The sequence below is a fragment of the Carcharhinus amblyrhynchos genome, chromosome 2, assembly GCF_965287045.1.
Source record: "Carcharhinus amblyrhynchos chromosome 2, sCarAmb.v2.hapA, whole genome shotgun sequence".
Classification (NCBI taxonomy): domain Eukaryota; kingdom Metazoa; phylum Chordata; class Chondrichthyes; order Carcharhiniformes; family Carcharhinidae; genus Carcharhinus; species Carcharhinus amblyrhynchos.
Genome location: NC_137325.1, coordinates 149,930,637 through 149,955,667, shown reverse-complemented (window position 1 = coordinate 149,955,667; position 25,031 = coordinate 149,930,637). Strand labels below are relative to the sequence as shown.

At 47.8% G+C, this 25,031-nt stretch overlaps 1 protein-coding gene across 1 annotated transcript in view; it reads left to right on the top strand.

The window, feature by feature from the left end:
* LOC145359617 (protein scribble homolog) overlaps positions 1-25,031 on the top strand; it is a 226,077-nt gene that overhangs the window by 37,964 nt on the left and 163,082 nt on the right. The window contains 1 exon segment of the mRNA XM_080214324.1: positions 5,934-5,996. Coding sequence (XP_080070450.1) covers positions 5,934-5,996 — 63 coding nt within the window.

Genomic DNA, 25,031 nt, shown 5'->3' with positions numbered 1-25,031 from the left:
CTGTCTGATCTGCTGAATGATTTGTTGTGATGTTAGTTTTCCCGAATACTGATCAGCGACAGGTACCAGTTGCATACTCCTGTATGCTGTGTATTGTTACTGCTGAGACTGCCATTGATTGCATGAAGTGGAATGAGCAGGTTAGCATTAAATAACTGACTCCCTTCAAACAAGGGATTTTCCCAGATTCCCTGCTGCTTCAATCGCCTGCTTCTCACTCCCATGTTGCTGCTTTTGTTTCATGCACACTCTCCCACTCACCTATAAATCCCTCAGTACTCATCTCCCTGAAACCATTGCTTCCCTCATTCTCACAACTGGAAATGTCTCTGGTGTAGAATTACTCTTCCACCTGTGTGTTCCTCTCTTTATAAATTTTATATTTTGCTCTGTCTGCGTCCCCCTGCTGTCTGCGTCCCCCTGCTGTCTGCGTCCCCCTGCTGTCTGCGTCCCCCTGCTGTCTGCGTCCCCCTGCTGTCTGCGTCCCCCTGCTGTCTGCGTCCCCCTGCTGTCTGCGTCCCCCTGCTGTCTGCGTCCCCCTGCTGTCTGCGTCCCCCTGCTGTCTGCGTCCCCCTGCTGTCTGCGTCCCCCTGCTGTCTGCGCCCCCCTGCTGTCTGCGCCCCCCTGCTGTCTGCGCCCCCCTGCTGTCTGCGCCCCCCTGCTGTCTGCGCCCCCCTGCTGTCTGCGCCCCCCTGCTGTCTGCGCCCCCCTGCTGTCTGCGCCCCCCTGCTGTCTGCGCCCCCCTGCTGTCTGCGCCCCCCTGCTGTCTGCGCCCCCCTGCTGTCTGCGCCCCCCTGCTGTCTGCCCATGTACTCTATCCATTTCCTCCAATCCTGCTCTCCCCCTCTCCTTGCCACGCATGCTGTGTACCTTTCTCTCATGTCTGTTCTACGTCCTTTTTGCTGTCTGTCTCTCACTGTTGCTTTATCCATCTTTCTAGCTGTCTCTGGATCTCTCCTCTGTCTCGACGTCACTGCATCTTTTTCTTGCAGTCTCTCCTTTGACGTTAAGTTGATAACTGCAGTGTAGATTGTCCGTATCTCTGCTGCCATTAACTAACTGACTAACCTCCCATTTCCAATCTAGCAAATTATTTCTCCTAATAAGATTGTTCGATCTTCCTTCATGTCGGAATAGTAACCGGCTGGTCCACTCTGATATTTTAGAGCTGCATGCTGAGACCTGAGACCAGCATGAAGCGGTCCCAGGGTTCCTGTCCGTGCGCAGCCCGGTGCTCTGTCTGCACACACAGCTCAGCTACCTGCCTGTGCTTGGTTGATGGAGTCTGCTCCATCTGTATCAGTGTCTCTCTGCAGTCCACCCATTATCACACTTCACTGGAGGATTTGTAACTGTACACAAAGCAAAGGAACCCGACTCAGTGCTGTGGGTGTGCAAGGATGATTGGTCATTCTGAGGGGGTGCTGGGATGTCTGAGGCCACTGTGAAGGTCAAACACAAGCTCTGTTCATGTTTCAGTGTATTACAAAAAGGGAAGTGGAAGCCAATTCAAAAGAACAAACAAAAGGAAACTGGATAAATGAAGAGGGAAAAGGTTGTCAGGCCAAGTGGGGAGAGCAGAGCAGCAGGACTCATTGGATAGTTATTTCAAAGAGCTAGCACTAACACAAGGGGCTGAATGGTTTACTGTGCTATATGGTTCTTTGATTGTGAGTACAGATTTTAGCTTAATACAGAAACCCACTTTGTGCAATCCTGCACTCAGTTGTGAACCTGTCCTCGTGAATGTGTATGAATGCTGTTTCGCAGATTCACATGCACTTTAACTTCAAACCAGACTGTCCCTGTAGAGGAGCTTGGCTTATTTCTAGCAATACCATCTGCATTTAGGAAAGGTAGTTAGACTCCCAAAGAATTTCTTTGTGTTTAACCTGAAGAAATTCAAAGTTTCTTTTTGTTTTAGCTTCATCTGTGACACGTGGAGAGTACAGTCCTGGGAGATTCCCCAGACATTACTGACAGTGATTTCCACCCAGACACTGAGAAAGGAGGTCACCTCTCTCATGTGCAGCTGCTCCACACACTCAGCTATTCTTTCACAGTTTCTGCATCTCTTTCCAAAACTATGAAAATGTTTGAACTAAAGAATTGGTGTTTGCTGTGTGACCAGTTCTCTGGGCTCCCAAATTCTTCATTTAGCAGTTAGTAAATTCCTGAGGTCTCTGTTCCCTTCTGCACAGGAGAATTATTCCTCTCTCCACCAGTCACCAGTTACCTTCTGACTCTCCTGCGCCTCTTGCTGGGCTGTGTGGTTGTATTTCCATGCTGGTTGCTTCTGGGGTGTGTCCAAAAGCTGATGAATGGCATGTACGTTTGTCCTGTATGTGTCTGGAATTTGTGCCCGTGTGCCATGCTTGTGGCAGCGTCCTGGCATGAGGTGGAGTGGGGCCAGGAGTGTAGCGGAGTGGGTGCTGGCTTCGGGTACAAGGTGCACGGTGTTGGCTGTGTGGGTCGAATCATTGTGAGATATGTGAGGCTGTGTGAGGGAGCGAGTGTGAGGCTGTGTGAGGGAGCGAGTGTGAGGCTGTGTGAGGGAGCGAGTGTGAGGCTGTGTGAGGGAGCGAGTGTGAGGCTGTGTGAGGGAGCGAGTGTGAGGCTGTGTGAGGGAGCGAGTGTGAGGCTGTGTGAGGGGGCGAGTGTGAGGCTGTGTGAGGGGGCGAGTGTGAGGCTGTGTGAGGGGGCGAGTGTGAGGCTGTGTGAGGGGGCGAGTGTGAGGCTGTGTGAGGGGGCGAGTGTGAGGCTGTGTGAGGGGGCGAGTGTGAGGCTGTGTGAGGGGGCGAGTGTGAGGCTGTGTGAGGGGGCGAGTGTGAGGCTGTGTGAGGGGGCGAGTGTGAGGGGGCGAGTGTGAGGCTGTGTGAGGGAGCGAGTGTGAGGCTGTGTGAGGGAGCGAGTGTGAGGCTGTGTGAGGGAGCGAGTGGTTGTGGGATGGAATGAATAAAGAAAGCAAAGAAAATTATAGCACAGGAACAGGCCCTTCGGCCCCTCCAAGCCTGCACTGACCATGCTGCCCGACTGAACTAAAACCCCCTACCCTTCCGGGGACCATATCCCTCTATTCCCATCCTATTCATGTATTTGTCAAGATGCCCCTTAAAACTCACTATCGTATCCACTTCCACTCACTCCCCCAGCAACGAGTTCCAGGCACTCACCACCCTCTGTGTAAAAAATCTGCCTCGTACATCTCCTTTAAACCTTGCCCCTCGCACCTTAAACCTGTGCCCCCTAGTAATTGACTCTTCCACCCTGGGAAAAAGCTTCTGACTATCCACTCTGTCCATGTCTCTCATAATCTTATAGACTTCTATCAGGTCTCCCCTCAACCTCTGTCACTCCAGTGGGAACAAACCAAGTTTCTCCAACCTCTCCTCATAGCTAATGCCCTCCATACCAGGCAACATCCTGGTAAATCTTTCAAGTACTCTGTCCAAAGCCTCCATATCCTTCTGGTAGTGTGGCGACCAGAATTGAACACTATATTCCAAGTGCAGTCTCACTAAGGATCTATAAAGCTGCAACATGACTTGCCAATTTTTAAACTCAGTGCCCCAGCCGATGAAGGCAAGCATGCCGTATGCCTTCTTGACTACCTTCTCAACCTGCATTGCCACTTTCAGTGACCTGTGTACCTGTACACCCAGATCCCTCTGCCTATCAATACTCTTAAGGGTTCTGCCATTTACTGTATATTTCCTATCTGTATTAGACCTTCCAAAATGCATTACCTCACATTTGTCCGGATTAAACTCCATCTGCCACCTCTCTGCCCAAGTCTCCAACTGATCTATATCCTGTTGTATCCTCTGATGGTCCTCATTGCTATCCACAAATCCACCAACCTTTGTTTCATCTGCAAACTTTCTAATCAATCCAGTTACATTTTCCTCCAAATCATTTATATATATTACAAACAGCAAAGATCCCAGCACTGATCCCTGAGGAACACCACTTGTCACAGCCCTCCATTCAGAAACACACCCTTCCACTGCTACCCTCTGTCTCCTTTGACCGAGCCAGTTTTGTATCCACCTTGCCAGCTCACCTCTGATCCTGTGTGACTTCACCTTCTGCACCAGTCTGCCATGAAGGACCCTTGTCAAAGGCCTTACTGAAGTCCATGTAGACAACATCCACTGCCCAACCCTCATCAATCATATTTGTCACTTCCTCAAAAAACTCAATCAAGTTCGTGAGACACAACCTCCCCTTCATAAAACCATGTTGTCTCTCACTAATACATCCACTTATTTCCAAGTGGGAATAAATCCTGTCTTGAAGAATCCTCTCCAATAATTTCCCTCCCACTGATGTAAGGCTCACCAGCCTGTAATTACCTGGATTATTCTTGCTACCCTTAAACAAAGGAACAACATTGGCTATTCTCCAATCCTCTCAGAGCTCCCTTGTACAGTAAGAAGTCTCACAACACTTGTGTCACCTGAGAAAGGAACTTGAGACTCCAGAAGCTAGTGCTGCCAAAGAAACTTGTTTGACTTTAACCTGGTGTTGTGAGACTTAATACTGTGCTTACTGCAGTCCAACACTGGCATCTCCTCATCATAGCTCCCCTGTAGCCAGTGAGGATACAAAGATTTGTGTCAAGGCCTCAGCAGTTTCCCCCCTTGCCTCTCTCAGTATTCTGGGATATATCCCATCAGGCCCTGGGGATTTGTCTCAACATGACTCAAACTATCTACACATCCTTTCCCAGATTCATCATCCACCAACTCCTTCTCTTTGGTGAATACTGACGCAAAATACTCATTTAATACCTCACCCATTTCCTCTGGCTCCACACATAGATTCCCTCCCTGTCCTTGAGTGGGCCAAGCCTCTCCCTGGATACTGTCATGTTCTTTGTATATGTGTAAAAGCCATGGGACTTTCCTTATTCCTGCTGGCAACGGTTTTTTGTGACCCCTTTTAGCCCTCTTTATTCCTTGCTTTTTACTTTCCTTAGTGCGTTGTGTGGGAGTGTGCGGGTGCGTTGCGTGGGAGTGTGCGGGTGCGTTGCGTGGGAGTGTGCGGGTGCGTTGCGTGGGAGTGTGCGGGTGCGTTGCGTGGGAGTGTGCGGGTGCGTTGTGTGGGAGTGTGCCAGTCTCAGCTTTTAATGAGCATTGTCTGTGCTGAGGTCAGATAATTTGCTAAGCAGCTGGTGATTGGGTAGGTGCACAGATTGATTTGTGCTGTGAGATGATGTATACTAGTCCTTGTTGTTGAGAGCTGTTCCAGTCAGAGGTGAGCAGTTGTCCAATGTGGCTGTACTGAGGGGCACTGTCCAGGGTGATACAGCTGAAGCTACACAGATTCGCTAAGTGTGTGTCTCACTGAGTCTGGCCCACACTGGGACTAATGGAAAACCAGTTAATGCAGTGATTGTCACGGGGCCGTCGTGTTCACCGCAATCGCAAGCTTCTGATCCTACAGCGTTCGGTGAAACTCTATGTGACCCCTCACTCATTCCCAGTGCCGGTGAAAGGCTTGAGCTCGGAGCAAATTCCAAGTGACAGGACTTCAGAGGAGGTGCCTGTAAATGTTACCATGTAAATGCTGACCTAAATCCCCTCACTAGATTGGCACATAGGCCAGCAGTTGGCGAGTTGTAGCTGCGTGATTGGACATCAGCCAGTTTCTTGCCTGTTTGGAGTTGATTAGTGGCACTGGACAAAACAAAAAGACAAACCTCAGTTCATCAGCTTCATCACTCTCTGCTTTGGTTTATCCTCAGGTTTGGGCTGAGAATCTGTGAGCCCAGGGTTGTGTCGTGTCCTGTCTGTGTCAGTGTCTGTGTGTGCTTCTTGTGTCTGTGTGCCTGGTGCAATCCTCGATGCTGTATCGAGGGGCTATGTTTTGACTGGGTTGAAGCTATGCTCCACTAATCCGCATGCCTCTGCTGATTCCTGTCCTAACAGGGGGTCTCCTTTGATCAAGTCAATAATCTGCTGATCGAGCCTGCTCGAATTGAGGAGGAAGAGGTCTGTACTGTTCCCTTTCTATATCAGCTCTACACCTGCATGCCCAATCTGTGATGTGATGGCGTTTACCCTTAAATACTTGGAGGTGGCAGTGCCCTGGGGCGCAAAGCGCTGCACATGGCCTGACAGTGACTGGGAGAAGGTTCTAGATGGTCCAGGCCATATTGTTAGTGAGATGCTGAGTCACTGAGAGATTGTGCAGGGACAACATTTGCCCTGCAGTTAAAAGGGTGCTGATGCACTCCCCATTCTGACTGGTCTGATCTTGTTGGGTTCTGGTCTTTCTCCTTGTTCCTCCCCCAAGTTCCCACACCAAGTTCATCTTGGTTGGGCATCTTTAACTCTGCTCCTTCGACATTGAATCCTGTGATCTGGCCTGTGACAACAGGCTTTACACTCTAATCTAAATGAACAGTTCAGAGCTCTCAATCTGAAACATTTAAATTAGGAAGCATTCCTGTTAAACTGGCATTTCCTTCAGTAAATCTGGCTGATGGGTGCTGGGAGTAAAGATTGTTGCCAGGTGATGCATATGAAAGCTATTTTGCTAAATCTTGATACCAGCTGAAATTCGCAAGGAGAATCTTCCACCCCTACAAAGTCCACCATTACTCCACCCACTCGATCTCCTTACAGCCCAGATAATCTGCCCATCATAGACTAGCCCATTCATACAATCACTTGTACAACATGTCCCATCATTCGCTGCTTCATCAATGACCTTCCCTCCATCATAAGGTCAGAAGTGGGGATGTTTGCTGATGATTACACAATGTTCAGCACCGTTCACCGCTCCTCAGATACTGAAACAGTCTGTGTGGAAATGCAGCAAGATCCGGACAATATCCAGGTTTGGGCTGACAAGTATCAGTAACATTCCTGCCACACAAATACCAGGCAATGACCCTCACCAATAAGAGGGTCTAACCACTAAGAGACACTCTAACCACCACCTCTTGACATCCAATGGTGTAACCATCACTGAATCCCCCACTGTCAACATCCCTGGGTTACCACTGACCAGAAACTCAGCTGGACTCACCACATAAACACAGTGGCTACAAGAGCAGATCAGAGGCTGGGAATCCTGCAATGAGGAACTCACCTCCTGACTCCCCAAAACCTGTCCACCATCTACAAGGTACAAGCCAGCAGTGTGATGGAATACTCCCCACTTGCCTGGATGGGTGCAGCTCCAACATTCCAGAAGCTCAACACCATCCAGGATAAAGCAGCCCCACTTGATTGGCACCCCATCCACAAACATCCACTCCCTCCATCACCAACACACAGTGACAGCCGTGTGTACCATCTACAAGATGCACTGCAGCAACTCACCAAGGCTCCTTAGGCAGCACCTTCCAAACCCACCACCACTTCCATCTAGAATGACAGGGGCAGCAGATACCTGGGAACACCCCCCACCTGGAGATTCCCCTCCGAGTCACTCACTATCCTGATTTGGAAATATATCGGCCGTTCCTTCACTGTCGCTGGGTCAGAATCCTGGAACTGCCTCCCTAACAGCACTGTGGGTGTACCTACACCTCGGACTGCAGCGGCTCAAGAAGGCAGCTCACCACATTCTCAAGGGCAAGTAGGGAGGGCAATAAATGCTGGCCTGACAGAACCCAAACCAGATGTCACTGAGCAGGTGCTGCTTGATAGTGCTGTTGATGACTCCTTCCATCACTTTACTGATGATCAACAGCAGTCTAATGGGGCGGTAATTGGCCAGGTTTTATTTGTCCTGACCTTTTTGTTTTTTTCACATTGATGGGTAGATTTCAGTGTTGTAACTGTACTGGAGGGGCTTAGCTGGGGACATGGCAAGCTGTAGAGCACATCTCTTTGGTACTATTGCTGCAATATTCTCAGGACCCATGGTCTTTGTGGTTTCCTGTGGAGTGAATTAAGTTGGTTTAAGATGGATCATCCACACAGCACTTCTGGCTGAAGATTGCTGCGAATGCTTCAGCCTTTTGCACTGATGTGCTGGGCTCCTCCATCATTGAGGATGGGGATAGTTGCTGCGTATCCACCTCTCTCAATTTACACCCACTCAAATAATGCCCTCAATGTTGTACCGAGCTATGTCCAAACCCAAAATCAAGCTATCCCACTCCCTATCATTCTGGTGTGCTCCATGTGCCTATCCAATAACCGCTTGAAAGTTCCTAAAGTGTCCGACTCCACTATCACAGCAGGCAGTGTATTCCACACCCCAACCACTGTCTGAGTAAAGAATCTACCTCGGACATCCCTCCTATATCTCCCACCATGAACCTTATAGTTATGCCTCCTAGTAACAGCTACATCCACCCAAGGAAATAGTCTCTGCATGTCCACTCTATCTATCCCCCTCATCATCTTATAAACCTCTATTAAGTCACCTCTCATCCTCCTCCACTCTAAAGAGAAAAGCCCCAGCTTCCTCAACCTTTCCTCATAATACCTATCCTCCAAACCAGGCAGCATCCTGGTAAATCTCCTCTGCACTCTCTCCAATGCTTCCACATCCTTCTTATAGTGAGGTGACCAGAACTGAACACAATATTCAAATGTGGTCTCACCAAGGTCCTGTATAGTTGCAGCATAACCCCACGGCTCTTAAACTCAAACCCCCTGTTAATAAACACTAACACACTATAAGCCTTCTTCACAGCTCTATCCACTTGAGTGGCAACTTTCAGAGATCTGTGGATATGAACCCCAAGATCTCTCTGTTCCTCCACATTCCTCAGAACCCTGCCATTGACCCTGTAATCCGCATTCAAGTTTGTCCTACCAAAATGAATCACCTCACACTTATCAGGGTTAAACTCCATCTGTCACTTTTCGGCCCAGCTCTGCATCCTATCAATGTTTCTTTGCAGCCTGTAAGAGCCCTCCAGCTCATCCACTACTCCACCAATCTTGGTGTCATCAGCAAATTTACTAACCCACCCTTCAGCCCCCTGTTCCAAGTCATTGATAAAAATCACAAACAGCAGAGGACCCAGCACTGATCCCTGTGATACACTGCTGGTAACTGGCCTCCAGTCTGAAAATTTCCCTTCCACCACCACCCTCTGTCTTCTATGATACAGCCAGTTACTTATCCAATCGGAGAAATTTCCTTCTATCCCACACCTCCTTACTTTATTCATGAGCCTACCATGGGGAATCTTATCAAACGCCTTACTAAAATCCATGTATATGACATCAACTGCTCTACCTTCATCTACACACTTAGTTACCTCCTCAATGAATTCAATCAAATTTGTGAGGCAGGACTTAACCCTCACGAAACTGTGCTGACCATCCAGGATTAAACTGAATCTTTCCAAATGGTCATAAATCCTATCTCTCAGGTCCCTTTCCATTAACTTACCGACTACCGAAGTAAGACTAACTGGCCTATAATTACCAGGGTCATTCCTATTTCCCTTCTTGAAGAGAAGAACAACATTTGTCACTCTCCAGCCCTCTGGCACAATCCCCATGGACAGTGAGGACCCAAAGATCAAACCTAAAGGCTCCACAATCTCATCCCTTGCCTCCCAAAATATCCTAGGATGTATCCCATCTGGCCCAGGGGACTTATCCACCCTCAGGTTTTTCAAAATTCGAATACATCTTCCCTCAGAACATCAACCTCTTCCATCCTATCAGCCTGTATCACGCACTCATCCTCAAAAACATGGCCCCTCTCCTTAGTGAACACTGAAGAAAAGTATTCAGTCAACGCCTCACCTATCTCTTCTGACTCCATGCACAAGTTCCCACTACTATCCTTGACTGGCCCTAACCTCACTCTGGTCATTCTTTTATTTCTCACATAAGAGTAAAAAGCCTTGGGGTCTTCCCTTTATCCGATTGTCTCCACTGATTATCTACGGTTTCTTCACTGTCTCCATCATAAATTGGTTTCCACCTCAGGCAGAGGGGCTGTCAGAGCTGGAGGGGCTTCCTTCAGAATCTTGGGTTGCCTTGTCAGGAACCTGGCTGTGGGGATGAGAGCTTGAACTTTAATTTTCATTCTCGGATGTGGTTTTGCTTCCTTCCCCATTTGGCTCTGTGCTCAATTGTCACATTGGCTTGCTTCTCAGTTCCTCCTACTGCCTGGTTACCAAATCGAGTCTGGCCTGCTTTCTGGGGCAGCTGCCCAGCCTCTGGTGTTCCTCTGGCCTCCACTGGCTGCCCAGCCTCTGGACAGTGGTGTTCCTCTGGCCTCCACTGGCTATAAGAAGTCTCACAACGCCAGGTTAAAGTCCAACCAGTTTTTTTGATAGGAATCCCACAAGCTTTCAGAAACAGTGTTCCTTCTTCAGGTGTGTGGAAGGTTCTGATCAGAGAACATAAGAACATAAGAAATAGGAGCAGGAGTAGGCCATCTAGCCCTAGAGCCTGCCCCGCCATTCAATAAGATCATGGCTGATCTGTTGTGGCTCAGTTCCACTTTCCCGCCCTCTCCCCATAACCCTTAATCCCCTCTCTTATCAAAAACCCATCAACTCGCTTCTTAAAAATATTTAGCGAGGCAGCCTCCACCACTTCAACGGGCAGAGAATTCCAGAGATTCACCACCCTTTGAGTGAAGAAGTTCCTCCTCAACTCCGTTCTAAACCGCCTCCCCTTTATCTTGAGGCTGTGCCCCCTAGTCCTACTGTCCTTTCTGAGTGGGAAGAGTCTCTCCACCTCTATCCTATCCATCCCATTCATCACCTTATACGTCTCAATGAGATCTCCCCTCATTCTTCTAAACTCTAACGAGTACAAGCCTAGTTTATTCAGCCTCTCCTCATAGCTCAACCCCCTCAACTCCGGTATCAGCCTAGTAAACCTCCTCTGCACTCCCTCCAAGGCTAAAATATCCTTGCGTAAGTACGGTGACCAAAACTGCACACAGTACTCCAGCTGCGGCCTCACCAATGCCCTATACAGCCACAGCAAGACCTCCCTACTTTTATATTCAATCCCCCTCGCTATGAAGGGCATATAAATACACACACAGTTTACAGAATACTGACTAGTGAATTCTACTGAGGGTTAATGTGCGGGTTGATCTGGTAAACACAGTAAAATGTCTGACAACACCAGGTTTTAGTCCAACCGATTTATTTGATAGTAAACTCACAAGCTTTCGAGGTTTCCCACTCCGTCAGGTGAATGGAGAGTTCTGGCCTCAGACAGAGCATATAAAGCACAGACAGTTTACAGATTACTGATTAGAATGCAAATCTTTACACCTTCATAGCGAGGGGGATTGAATATAAAAGTAGGGAGGTCTTGCTGCAGCTGTATAGGGCATTGGTGAGGCCGCAGCTGGAGTACTGTGTGCAGTTTTGGGCGCCGCACCTGCGCAAGGATATTTTGGCCCTGGAGGGAGTGCAGAGGAGGTTTACTAGGCTGATACCGGAGTTGAGGGGATTGAGCTATGAGGAGAGGCTGAATAAACTAGGCTTGTACTCGTTAGAGTTTAGAAGAATGAGGGGAGATCTCATTGAGACGTATAAGATGATGAATGGGATGGATAGGATAGAGGTGGAGAGACTCTTCCCGCTCAAAAAAGACAGTAGGACTAGGGGGCACAGCCTCAAGATAAAGGGGAGGCGGTTTAGAACGGAGTTGAGGAGGAACTTCTTCACTCAAAGGGTGGTGAATCTCTGGAATTCTCTGCCCGTTGAAGTGGTGGAGGCTGCCTCGCTAAATACTTTTAAGAAGCGGGTTGATGGGTTCTTGATAAGAGAGGGGATTAAGGGTTATGGGGAGAGGGCGGGAAAGTGGAACTGAGCCACAACAGATCAGCCATGATCTTATTGAATGGCGGGGCAGGCTCGAAGGGCTAGATGGCCTACTCCTGCTCCTATTTCTTATGTTCTTATGTTCACCTAACCTGCTGTTCAAGTCCTAAAGTGGTTGATCTGTGGTCAGGACAGAGTCAGTGATGGACAGAGCTGCCTTGATGCTGGTTAAAGGGTTGCAGCACTCTGCTTCCAGCTGGCCTTCCCACGATGGCTGCACCTACTGCCTCCAACCTCACTACGGGTGGTGTCCAGCAGCCCCCTCCCTCCCCGGCCCCGCCTCCAGCAGCCCCCAGCCCCGCCTCCAGCAGCCCCCGGCCCGTCACCTGGGGATATATTACCATGGCTGCCGCTGCATGAGAAGTACCCGCACCTTCCATCGCCTGCTCCTCCCAGACCCTCACCCTGCTGCCGGGCCCCCCACCCTGACCACTCCTCCCTCTCCCTTGTAGCCCAGGACCCTGAGGGGAGGGGACTGGCAGCTTCTTCACTGATACATTGCTCAGAAGCTCCCCCAGCTGTTGTGTATAGGTACTGTGCTGTCAAGCTGCCCTTTTCTAACTGAGTGCTGTTCAAAAGCACATTCCCTCAGTGAGACTTTGCTGGAATGGAACACTGTGAATGGCAGGACTTATTCTGAGGGAGACAGAATCAGAGAATCCTTACAGTGCAGGGGGGACCATTTGGCTCATTGAGTCTGCACTGACCACAACCCCACCCAGGCCCCATCCCCATACCCCATGCGTTTACCTGCTAGCCTACCCCCCTGCCCCCGTACTTTGGGCCAACTTACCCTGGCCAATCAACCTAACCGGCACATCTTTGGACAGAGTTTTTTTGCCGGATGTGGGCGTCACTAGCTGGCCAGCATTTATTGTCCCTCTCTAACTGTCCAGCTCAGAGTCAATCACATTGCTGTGGCTCTAGAGTGACATGTAGGCCAGATCAGGCAGATTTCCTTCCCTAAAGGATATTAGTGAACCAGATGGGATTTTCTTGGTCATCAGTAGATTCTTAATTTCAGATTTTTATTCATTCAAATTTCAATATCTGCCGGGGTGGGATTCGATCCCAGTTCCCCATTTCTTGCTGTGGGATTAAAAATCTAGTGATGATGCTGCTGCCTCACCTTGAACTAGTGAAAAGTGAGAGACTGTTCCCATTCAAGGGGACATCAGGAACTAGAGGGCACAGCTTCCCAACCATCGGCAAAGGCAGTAGGAATGATGAGAGGAATTTCTTTTTCACCTCGATGCTGTTTGGAGTCCGGAACTAACCGGAAAGTGATGGAGACGGGTTCGACTGTGGTATTCCAAAAACAATCTTCTTTTAAAGTTTATTTATTAGTGTAGCAAGTAGGCTTACATTAACACTGCAGTGAAGTTACTATGAAGATCTTCTAGTTGACACACTCGGCTACTTTGAGGGAGAATTTAGCACCGCCAATGCACCTGACTGACACGTCGTTGGAGTGTGGGAGGAAACCCACGCAGACACGGGGAGAATGTGCAGACTCCGCGCAGACAGTGACCCAAATCAGGAATTGAACCTGCGTCCCTGGCGCTGTAGGCAGCAGTGCTAACCACTGTGCCACCATTGGATTGCTATAATGCAGGATAAAGCAGGAGGATTGGACTAGATGGAATGCTTTTAGCGAGTACAGACTCGATGAGCTGAATAGCCTCCTTCTGCATTGGAAATTTTCAGTCATTCTGTATGTGGCTTGGTGGTGGAGGAGAACTTGCAGGTAGTGGTGTACTCATGCTTCTGCTATCCTTGTTGTTCCAAGTGTTAGTCTGTGTTTGAAAGGTGCTGTCAACACAAGGTGCTGAGTTGCTGCAGCATATCTTGTAGATGATACACATCGATACCACTGTGTGTTATTGACCCTCCAGAAGGAATTCTCCAAATGTAGGCAATGAAAAAAACCCAAAACTTACTCCATCTTATAGATCAAAGAAATAGATTTAATAAAGAAACTTTATTACTCCAACACTGAGGCCTCACCCTGGGCCATTCCAAGCTCCCACAAACCCCAGCAGCTGCTTATTTATAAAGAATCAGCTGATCACCACATCATTTTGTCATTGGTTACATAGTTTACTGGGTCAACTGACCCTTACAGCATATTACCATTGGTCACACTATAACAGATCCAGTGTTATCATTGGTTACATTCTAACATTTGTTGGTGGTGGAGGGAGTGGATGTTTGTGGATGGGATGCCAATCAAGTGGGGCTGCTTTATCCTGGATGGTGTTGACCTCCTGGAATGTTGGAGCTGCACCCATCCAGGCAAGTGGGGAGTATTCCATCACACTGCTGGCTTGTACCTTGTAGACGGTGGACAGGTTTTGAGGGGTCAGGAGGTGAGTTCCTCACTGCAGGATTCCCAGCCTCTGAGCTGCTCTGGTAGCCCCAGTGTTTATATTGGCTAGTCCAGTTTCTGGTCAGTGGTAACCCGAGGATGTTGACAGTGGTGGATTCAGTGGTGTGAGTGCCATTGAGTATCGTGGGGCCAATGTTAGACTCTTTCTTTTTGGAGATGGCCATTTCCTAGAATGTGTGTGGCATGAATGTTATATACCACTGGTCAGTCCAAGCCTAGATATTGTCCCAGTCTTGCTGCATTTGGATATGGAATGCTTCAGTATCTGAGGAGTGGAGAATGAAAGTTAACATTGCAGTCATCAGCGAACATCCCTGCTTCTGGTCATAGTATGGAGGAAAAGTTATTTAACCAACTGAAGATTGTTGGGTTGAGGATATTAACCCTAAGAGACTCCTGCAGAGATGTCCTGGAATGGAGATGACTGACCCTCCACAGCCACCTTCCTAGGTACCAGATATGACACAAACCAGCGGAGAGTTTGCCCCCTGATACCTGTTGATTCCAGTTTTGCTTAGGTTCCTTGATGCCGCATTCGGTCAAATGCTGCCTTGAATCAGAGAATCCCTACAATGCAGATGGATGCCATTCGGCCCATTGAGTCTGCACTGACAACAATCCCAGCCAGGCCCTATCCCTGTAACCCCATGTATTTTGATAGTGCTGTCGACGACCCCTTCCTTTCCTTTACTGATGATCAAGAATAGACTGATGGAGCAGTAATTAGCCGGGTTGGATTTGTCCTGCTTTTTGTGTACAGGACAGACCTGGGCAATTTTCCTCATTGCTGGGCAGGTGCCAGTGTTATTAACCAAGCTCTGGAAGAACTTGGTTAAGTATGTGGCGAGTTGTAGAGTCATTGAGGTTTACAGCATGGAACAGGTCCTTCAGCCCAACTTGTTCATGCCACCCAGTTTTTACCACCAAGCTAATTCCAGTTGCCTGCATTTGGCCCAAATCCCTCTATATGCATTTCACCCATGTAACTGTCTGAATTCTTTTTAAAAGACAAAATTGTACCCGCCTCTGCTACTGCCGCTGGCAGCTTATTCCAGACACACACCCACTATCTACCTTATCTATGTCCTTTATTATTTTATAGACTTCTATAAGGTCCCGTCAGCCTCCTACACTCCAGAGAAGAAAGTCCCAATCTATTCAGCCTCTCTTTATAACTCAAGTCCTGGTAGCATCCTAGTAAATTCTTTGCAGACAGAAAGAACATGTTGTACACACATTATGTCTGTTTCAGATAAACAGAATAAATTACAGCCATTCACTGGTTCATTCTTCAGGTGAATCCTCAGCCAATCAAATCAGGCTGTCTGGTTAAATGTCAAATAATGCTTGGCTGTTAACTGTCATTCACTATCAACTGGTGCATTCTCCATGGCAACACCTCTACCAATCAGAGTCTATTTGGCAACCAATCAGCACTCTCTGTCCATATAGCATAAATTTGTTGATTTGTGTTAGATTGTATTCCTGTAAATATCCTGATGAGTGCAGAACAAAACGTTTCACTGACACTCATTTTTGTTTTCAGCAATAACCAAGTTCTGTGATGATTTGAATCCATTCTAGTAAATTCCTTCCGCACCCCCTCAAAACCCACACCTCCAGAGTGGTGCCCTGCGCACGGTTTCAAGTTTTTAGGTGTCCAGATCACCAACAACCTGTCCTGATCCCACCACGCCGACACTATCGCTAAGAAAACTCACCAACACCTCCACTTTTTCAGAAGACTGAGGAACCTTGACGTGTAGGTCTATAGATTGGTAGGTGTTCATGTGATCGGCGCAACTCGTGGGCCGAAGGGCCTGTTTGTGCTGTAGTGTTCTATGTTCTATGTCCGCTACGACTCTCACCAATATTTATAGATGCACCATAGAAAACATTCTGGTTTTATCACAGCTACGACTCCTGCTCTGTCCAAGACTGCAAGGAACTACGGAGGGTCATAAACGAAGCCCAGTCCGTCAAGTAAACTAGTCTCTCATTCCATTGACACTCTCTACACTTCCTGCTGTCTCAACAAAACAGCCAACATAATTAACAACCCCAAGCATCCTGAGTGTCCTCTCTTCCACCGGGGATGGCAAGTGGCACAGTGGTTAGCACTGCTGCCTCACAGAATCCGAGATCCAGGTTCAATTCCTGGCTTGGGTCACTGTCTGGGTGGAGTTTACACATTCTCCCTGTGTCTGCTTGGGGTTTCCTCCGGGTGCTCTGGTTTTCACTGCATAGTCCAAAGGTGTGCAGATTAGTTGAATTGGTCATGACAGATTCTCTCTGTGTACCTGAATAGGTACCAGACTGTGGCGACTAGGGGATTTTCACAGTAACTTCATTGCAGTGATAATGTAAGCCTACTTGTGACTAATAAATAAACTTTAAAAAAAAAGTCTGTGGTCATGTACCAATCAACTCAAAAACAGCTTCTTCCCTGCTGCTGTCAGACTTTTGAATGGACCTACCTCACATTAAATTGATCTTTCTCTACGCCCTAGCTATGACTGTAACACTACATTCTGCACCCTCTCCTTTCTTTCTCTATGAATTTTCTGTCTGTACAGCACATGAGAAGCAATACTTTTCATTGTATACTAGAACATGTGACAATAATAAATCAAAAATAAATACTCGAGCTGGGGCTATGAGAATGAAACCAGATGAACCGTCCAGCATTGATCTAGGCACTGGAAATGACAACGGCAAACCCAGCCCTGCCAATCCTGCAGTGACGTACCCAGGAATGGTGATGGGGGTATGTCCAGCCTCACCAAATGGACAGACCCAGCAGAGGTGGCGAGGGGCACAGAGGTATACAGTCAGGAGGGAGTCCTCAACAATGATTCTGGATCATAAGAACTGGGAGCAGGAGTGGGCCATCTGGCCCCTCGAGCCTACCCCGCCATTCAATAAGATCATGGCTGATCTTTTTGTGGACTCAGCTCCACTTACCCCGCCCACTCACCATAACCCTTAATTCCTTTACTGTTCAAAAATGTATCTATCCTTGCCTTAAAAACATTCAATGAGGGAGCCTCAACTGCTTCACTGGGCAGGGAATTCCACAGATTCACAACCCTTTGTGTGAAGAAGTTCCTCCTCAACTCAGTCCTAAATCTGCTTCCCCTTATTTTGAGACTATGCCCCCTAGTTCTAGTTTCACCCGCTAGTGGAAACAACTTCCCTGCTTCTATCTTATCTATTCCCTTCATAATCTTACATGTTTCTATAAGATCTCCCCTCATTCTTTTGAATTCCAATGAGTCTAGCCCCAGTCTACTCAGTCTCTCCTCATCAGCCAACTCTCTCAACTCCGGAATCAACCTAGTGAATCTCCTCTGCACCCCCTCCAGTGCCAGTATATCCTTTCTCAAGTAAGGAGACCAAAACTGTACACAGTACTCCAGGTGTGGCCTCACCAGCTTGAGGGGGTTGAGCTATGAGGAGAGGCTGAATAAACTAGGCTTGTACTCGTTAGAGTTTAGAAGAATGAGGGGAGATCTCATTGAGACGTATAAGATGATGAATGGGATGGATAGGATAGAGGTGGAAAGACTCTTCCCGCTCAAAAAAGACAGTAGGACTAGGGGGCACAGCCTCAAGATAAAGGGGGGGCGGTTCAGAACGGAGTTGAGGAGGAACTTCTTCACTCAAAGGGTGGTGAATCTCTGGAATTCTCTGCCCGTTGAAGTGGTGGAGGCTGCCTCGCTAAATATTTTTAAGAAGCGGGTTGATGGGTTTTTGATAAGAGAGGGGATTAAGGGTTATGGGGAGAGGGCGGGAAAGTGGAACTGAGCCACGACAGATCAGCCATGATCTTATTGAATGGCGGGGCAGGCTCGAAGGGCCAGATGGCCTACTCCTGATCCTATTTCTTATGTTCTTATGTTCTTATGTTCTTATACAGCTGCAACATAACCTCGCTGTTTTTAAACTCCATCCCTCTCGCAATGAAGGACAAAATTCCATTTGCCTTCTTAATTACCTGCTGCATCTGGCAACCAGCTCCTTGAGATTCCTGCACAAGGACACCCAGGTCCCTCTGCACATCAGCATGCTGCAATTTTTTACCATTTGAGTAATAGTCCCTTTTGCTGTTATTCTGACCAAAATGGATGGCCTCACATTTACCAACGTTGTACTCCATCTGCCAGACCTTCGCCCACTCTCTTAGACTATCTGTATCCCTTTGTAGACTTTTAGCGTCCTCTGCACACTTTGCTCTGCTGCTCATCTTAGTGTCATCTGTGAATTTTGACACACTACACTTGGTCCCCAACTCCAAATCATCTATGGAAATCATGAACAATTGTGGTCCCAGTACTGATCCCTGAGGCACACCACTAGTCACTGATCACCAACCAGAAAAACACCCATTTGCCCCCACTCTTTGCTTTCTGTTAGTTAACCAATCCTCTATCCATGCTAATACATTACCCATAACACTGTTCACCTTTATGTTATGTATCAATCTTTGGTGCGGCACCTTGTCAGATGCCTTCTGGAAATCCAGATACACCACATCCACAGGTTCCCCACTGTCCACTGCACAATGTAATATTCTCACAGAATTCCACCAAATTAGTCAAACATGACCTGTCCTTCATGAACCCATGCTGCGTCTATCAATGGACTATTTATATCCCTAGAAGTCTCATGGTACCAGGGCAAGGAAACCTCCTGCAGGTTAACACATACCATCCCTTTCAGCTGATGAATCAATGCTCCTTCATGTTGAACACCATTTGGAGGAAGCACTGAGGCTGGCAAGGGCATAGATGCACTCTGTGTGGGTGCTTCAATGACATAGAAACTACAAGCAAAAGTAGGCAAATCAGAATCCCTACAGTGCAGAAAGAGACCCTTCAGCCCATCGAATCTGCACCGAACACAATCCCACCCAGGCCCTATCCCCATATCCCTACATATTATACTCACTAATCCCTCTAACCTACACATCTCAGGACACTAAGGGGCAATTTCTTTACACAGCCAGTCAACCTAACCTGCACATCTTTGGACTGTGGAGGAAACTGGAGGAAACCCATGCAGACACGGGGAGAATGTGCAAACTCCACACAGTGACCCGAGCTGGGAATCGAACCCAGGATCCTGGAGCTGTGAAGCAGCAGTGCTAACCACTGTGCTACTGTGCCACCTGGCTGATCCTCTTTCTGAGTGCCATGTTCCGGCTTTCTCCCCATGTCCTTTGTTGCTATTAAAATCCAAAAGAAATCTATCTCTCTCTTTAATACATTCAGTGACCCGATCGCCAGGACCCGATCGCCAGAACCTTCTCTAACAGTGAATTACACAGATTCACCACCCTCTGAGTGAAGAAATGTTTCCACGTTTGTGGGCCATCAGGAGCAGCAGAACTGTACTCCAGCACAATCTGTAACCTCATGCCCGGTATATCCCCCACTCAACCATTACCACCAAGCCAGGGGATCAACTCTGGTTCAGTGGAGAGTGCAGGAGAACATGTCAGGAGCAGCACCAGGCAAACCTAAAAATGAGGTGGAAACCTGGTGAAGCCACAGGATTACTTGCATACCAAACAGCACAGACAGCAAATGATAGACAGAGCTAACCAATCCCACAACTAACATCAGATCTAAGCTCTGCAGTCATCCAGTCCTGAATGGTGGTGGACAATTAAACAACTCACTGGAGGAGGAGGTTCCACAAATATCCCCACCCTCAATGATGGAGGAGCCCAGCATGTCAGTGTAAAAGATAAGGCTGAAGCATTCACAGCAATCTCCAGTCAGAGTACCAAGAGGATGATCCATCTCAGCCTCCTCCAGTGGTCCCAGCATCTCAGATGCCAGTCTCCAGCCAATTCAATTCACTCCACCTGATATTGAGACAGTTGGAGGCACTGGATTGTGTAAAGGCAGTGGGCCTTGATAACATTCTGGCAGTAGTACTGAAGACTTGTGCTCTAGAACTTGCTGTTCCCCGAGTCAAGCTGTTCCAGTACAGTTACAACACTGGCATTTACCCAACAATGTGGAAAATTGCCCAGGTATGTCTTGTACACAAAAAGCAGGACGAATCCAACCCACCCAATTACTGTCTCATCATGAATTTTGGAAGATGCCCACCAATGTGTCCACTATTTCCAGAGCCACTTCCTTAAATACTCTGGGATGTAGATTATCTGGCCCTGGGGATTTATCCACCTTCAATCCCATCAACTTTCCCAGCACCATTTCTCTACTAATGCTGATTTCCTTCAGCTCCTCCCTGTCACTAAACACTGTTCCCCGGTACAATTCTGGTACGTTATTTGTGTCCTCCTTTGTGAAGACAGAACAGAGGGTATGTATATAGTTGGTTAGCCATTTCTGTGTTCCCCATTATAAATCCCCCTGTTTTTGAATGAAAACGAAAGATATTTGTCTTCACCAATCTTCTCCTCATGTACCGATAGAAACTTTTACAATGAATCTGTGTTCCCTGCCAGCTTACTCTCGTACACTATTTTCCCCTTCTTTATCAATCCCATGGTCCTCCTTTCCCGAATTCTAAACTGCTCCTGATTCTCAGATCTGTTATTTATTTCTGACCAATTTGGATGCCTGTCCCTTGGATCTAATAGTATCTCTAATTTTCCTCGTCAGCCATGTTTTGGCTACCTTTTCGATACTATTTTTGTGCCAGTCAGGAATAACTGTTGTTGGAGTTCACCCTTGTGTTCTTTGAATGTTTGCCATTGCCTATCCACCGTCATCCCTTATAAGTAACATTCCCAATGTATCATAGCCGTCTCGCACCTCTTTACCACTGTGAAGCGTTGACAAAATGACAAGTGAGGCTTGTCTTTTTAACATTACTGTCCCGTTCCCACTATTTTCCACTGTGGCTCTGTTCAATTCTGGCCTTTGATTTTTCTATCACTTTTCTGAACTCTTTTACTAGCTTTTGTTCTTGTCCTTCATTCCCCTCCCCTGCCTCCTTGAATAGGTTCCCATTCCTGGGGCATGGGTATCACTGGCTGGCCAGCAATTATTGCCCATCCCTAGTTGTCCTTGAACTGAGTGCTTGCTAGGCCATTTCAGAGAGTCGACCACATTGGAGCCTCACGTAGGCCAGACTGGGTAAGAATAGCAGATTTCCATCCCAAAAGAATATTAGTGAACCAGACGGGTTTTTTCAACAATCGACAGTGGTTTCATTGTCATCCGTAGATACTTCATTCCAGATATTTTTATTGAATTCAAATTTCACCATCTACTACGGCGGGATTCGAACCCTGGGTCCTGAGTTTTTGGATTAATAGTTTACTATTAATTTTGGATTAATAGTCACTTGGTCACTGTGTTCCCCAAGTAGTGTAGTAAATACCCTCCCTTTGGACATCTGTCCTGATCCTGCCCAAGTGTAACCTGTCCAGCTTGTACAGGTCCCACCTCCCCCAGAACCGGTCCCAATGCCCCAGAAATATGGAACCCTCCTGCTCACACCGTCTTTTCAGCTATGCATTCATCCTGTGTATCCTGCTGTTTCTGTTCTGACCAGCACGTGTCACAGGCAGTAATCCTGACATCGCTATCTTTGAGATCCTACTTTTCAGTTTGCTTCCGAGCTCCCTATATTCTGCCTTTAGGACCTCATCCTTTTATTCGGTATGTTGTTTGTACCAATGTGAACCACAACACCTGGCTGTTGACCCTCCCCTCCAGAGTGTTCTGCATCCGTGGTGAAGCAAATTTGACTTTCCTGCTTTTTCCTGGGAGGTCATTTCCCTCAACAGCATCCAAAATGCTATATCTGTTTTGCAGGGGGATAGCCACAGGAGATTGCTGCAGTGCCTGCCGAGTTCTCTTGCTCTGCCTGATGATCACCCACTCCCTTCCTGCCTGTGGAGTCTGAGCCTGCAGTGTGAACACCTCCCTATACACAATCTGGTCTGCCTGGCAGAGACTCCACAGCGTCCCCAACTGCATCTCCAGGTCCGAAACGCAGGCTTCCAGGAGCTGCAGCTGGAGACATTTCCTGCATACATGCTGGCTCCAGGAACTGGAAACTTTCCCCACCTCCCACATGGAGCACGAGGAAAACAGCACGGCTTTGAGCTCTCTTGTTATGACTTACTGAAGGGGCAGCATGGTGGCACAGGCACTGCTGCCCCTCAGCGCCAGGGACCCCTGTTCAATTCCCGGCTTGGGTCACTGTCTGTGCAGAGTCTGCACATTCTCCCCATGTCTGCATGGGTTTCCTGTGGGTGCCCCAGTTTCCTCCTGTAGTCCAAAAGATGTGCTGGTTTGGGTGCATTGACTGGAACAGGTACCAGAATGTGACGACTAGTGGATTTTCAAAGTAACTTCATTGCAGTGTTAATATAAGCCTACTTGTGACACGAATAAACTTTAAACTTTTACCCCTTTAGATTAAACTGTTAAACCTTTGAAAAATGCTTATCATATACTATCAATTACTCCAGGGCCCTTCTTCCCTGCTCCTTGTTGCTATAGAATAGCACCGTGTCACACTCACACCAGCCGCATTGTGCTGGCGCTGTGCGCTGTCTCACTGCTCGTGTGTAAAGCTCGCTGATCAAACCTTCATCAACCTTCTCGGACTCTTCCTCAAAAAACTCAAGCAGCTTAACCAAACACAAAAATGTGCTGTGTATCTGTAATTAACTCCAGACTCTCCGATAGCCGGTTACTGTTCCCTGAATTTGTTTCTGAAACTTTCAAAAGGATGTGAGTGACGTTGAGAGAGTGCGGAGGAGATTGACTAGAATGGTTTGATTTGATTTGATTTATTATTGTCACATGTATTAACATACTGTGAAAAGTATTGTTTCTTGCACACTATAGAGACAAAGCATACTGTTCATAGAGAAGGAATGGGGAGAGTGCAGAATGTAGTGTTACAGTCATAGCGAGGGTGTAGAGAAAGATCAACTTAATGCGAGGTAGGTCCATTCAAAATTCTGATAGCAGCAGAGAAGAAGCTGTTCTTGAGTCGGTCGGTACGTGACCTCAGACTTTTGTATCTTTTCCCTGATGGAAGAAGATGGAAGAGAGAATGTCCGGGGCGTGTGTGGGGTCCTTAATTATGCTGGCTGCTTTTCCCAAGGCAGTGGGAAGTGTAGACAGAGTCAATGGATGGGAGGCTGGTTTGCCTGATGGATTGGGCTACATTCATGATCTTGGTTCCAGGGATGAGGGATTTTAGTTATAAGGTTCAGGTGGAGAAGCTGGGATTGCTCTGCTTGGAGCAAAGGAGAGTGAGGGGGGGGTGGGTGTTGGGTAAAGGTCGAAAGATTGTGACAGGTTTAGACAAAGTGGACAAGGAAAACTCTCCCTATTGGGCTGTCCGAAGGGAAGTGAATTGGTATTTGAAAGGAATAAATTTCAGGTTTGCAGAGATTGACAGCGCTGCTGAGATTCACCCGGAGCCATGATCTTAGTCAATGGTGAGCAGGTTTGATGGGCTGAATGGCCTGCTGCTGCTCCGAGGTCTAAGCCCAGAGACCTGTGAGCGGGAAATAAACAAAGAACAACCCAGCACGGGAAACAGGCCCTTCGGCCCAACGAGCCCGCGCCGCCGCATCCTCCTACACCTACCCTGCCCTGTGCGTATGTGAGTGGAACCCCTAAATTAGCCAGATTCAGGGGAGAACAGTGTCAAATTGTTACACCAGTCAGCCTAAGAGCACATCTTTGGGGTGTGGGAGGAAACCGGAGCGCCCGGAGGAAACCCACACAACCACAGGGAGAATGCGCAAACTCCCACAGACACAGGCCCAAATCCATGTATCTGCACAGCTAGCAGTGATAGTCACTGAGCTGTTGCGGTGCCCGTCTACCGGTCCAGGATCAAGCACACACACCGACACGAAGTACTAGGCCACTCCCGGGATCTCCAAGAGCAGCCCACGCACGACCCACCGTGTGCATGCCCCTCGTTTGACAACAAGGTGGACCTCCACCTGTGGAATAAAAAGACAAAAACGTTAACATGTAAACAGGAAATGAGAGTGACTGGAATACTGTACAGAGAACTGGCAGTGAATAGACCGAATGTCCTTCTGTGCTGTAATGATTCTGAGTACTGCCCACTGTAGTGTCAGCTGTTGTTTCTGACTGAGCCTCCTGTCAATCCCCCCACTCACCTTCATAATCAGTAATGTCTGCTCTGCCTACTCATTCAATCCCCTGGAACGGCTCCTCTCGTTCTGCAACTTCCATACAGTCTCTTGCTGCAAGAGTACAGAATGATCTCGTCTGCCTGGTGTGTGTGATATTTACCACCTTCAGAGACACAGCAGTGCTAGCTCGATGCCACTGATCTGATCAAAGTTAAATGTAGATCAGATATGACATCTGCTGCCTCTGCCCAATACCAAGCTACCTTTCACACACACACCCCTTCAAGCCCAGAGATCAGTCAGTGTACCACGCTAGCCTAGTAGAACCATAGAAAGGTTACAGTGCAGAGAGGCCATTCAGCCCATCCTCTCTGCACTGGCCATAAAAGAAGCTGGCTACTTACTTTATCCCCACTTTCCAGTACAGTGTGTAGGCTTCCGGGTTCCAGCACTTCAGACATAGATCCAGGAACCTGTTAAATGATCCAAGCGTTTCAACATTAACCCACCAACTCAGGCCATGAATTGTAGACACCCACCACACTCTCGACACCTCAGTTAGGTCACTGCCAAAAAAGTGCATTAGCCCTCTTTGTTCAAAGGACAGTAGTCTCATTACACCAGGTTAAGAACATAGAACATTACAGCGCAGTACAGGCCCTTCAGCCTTCGATGTTGCGCCGACCAGTGGAACCAATCTAATGACCCTCTAACCTAAACTATTCCAATGTTATCCA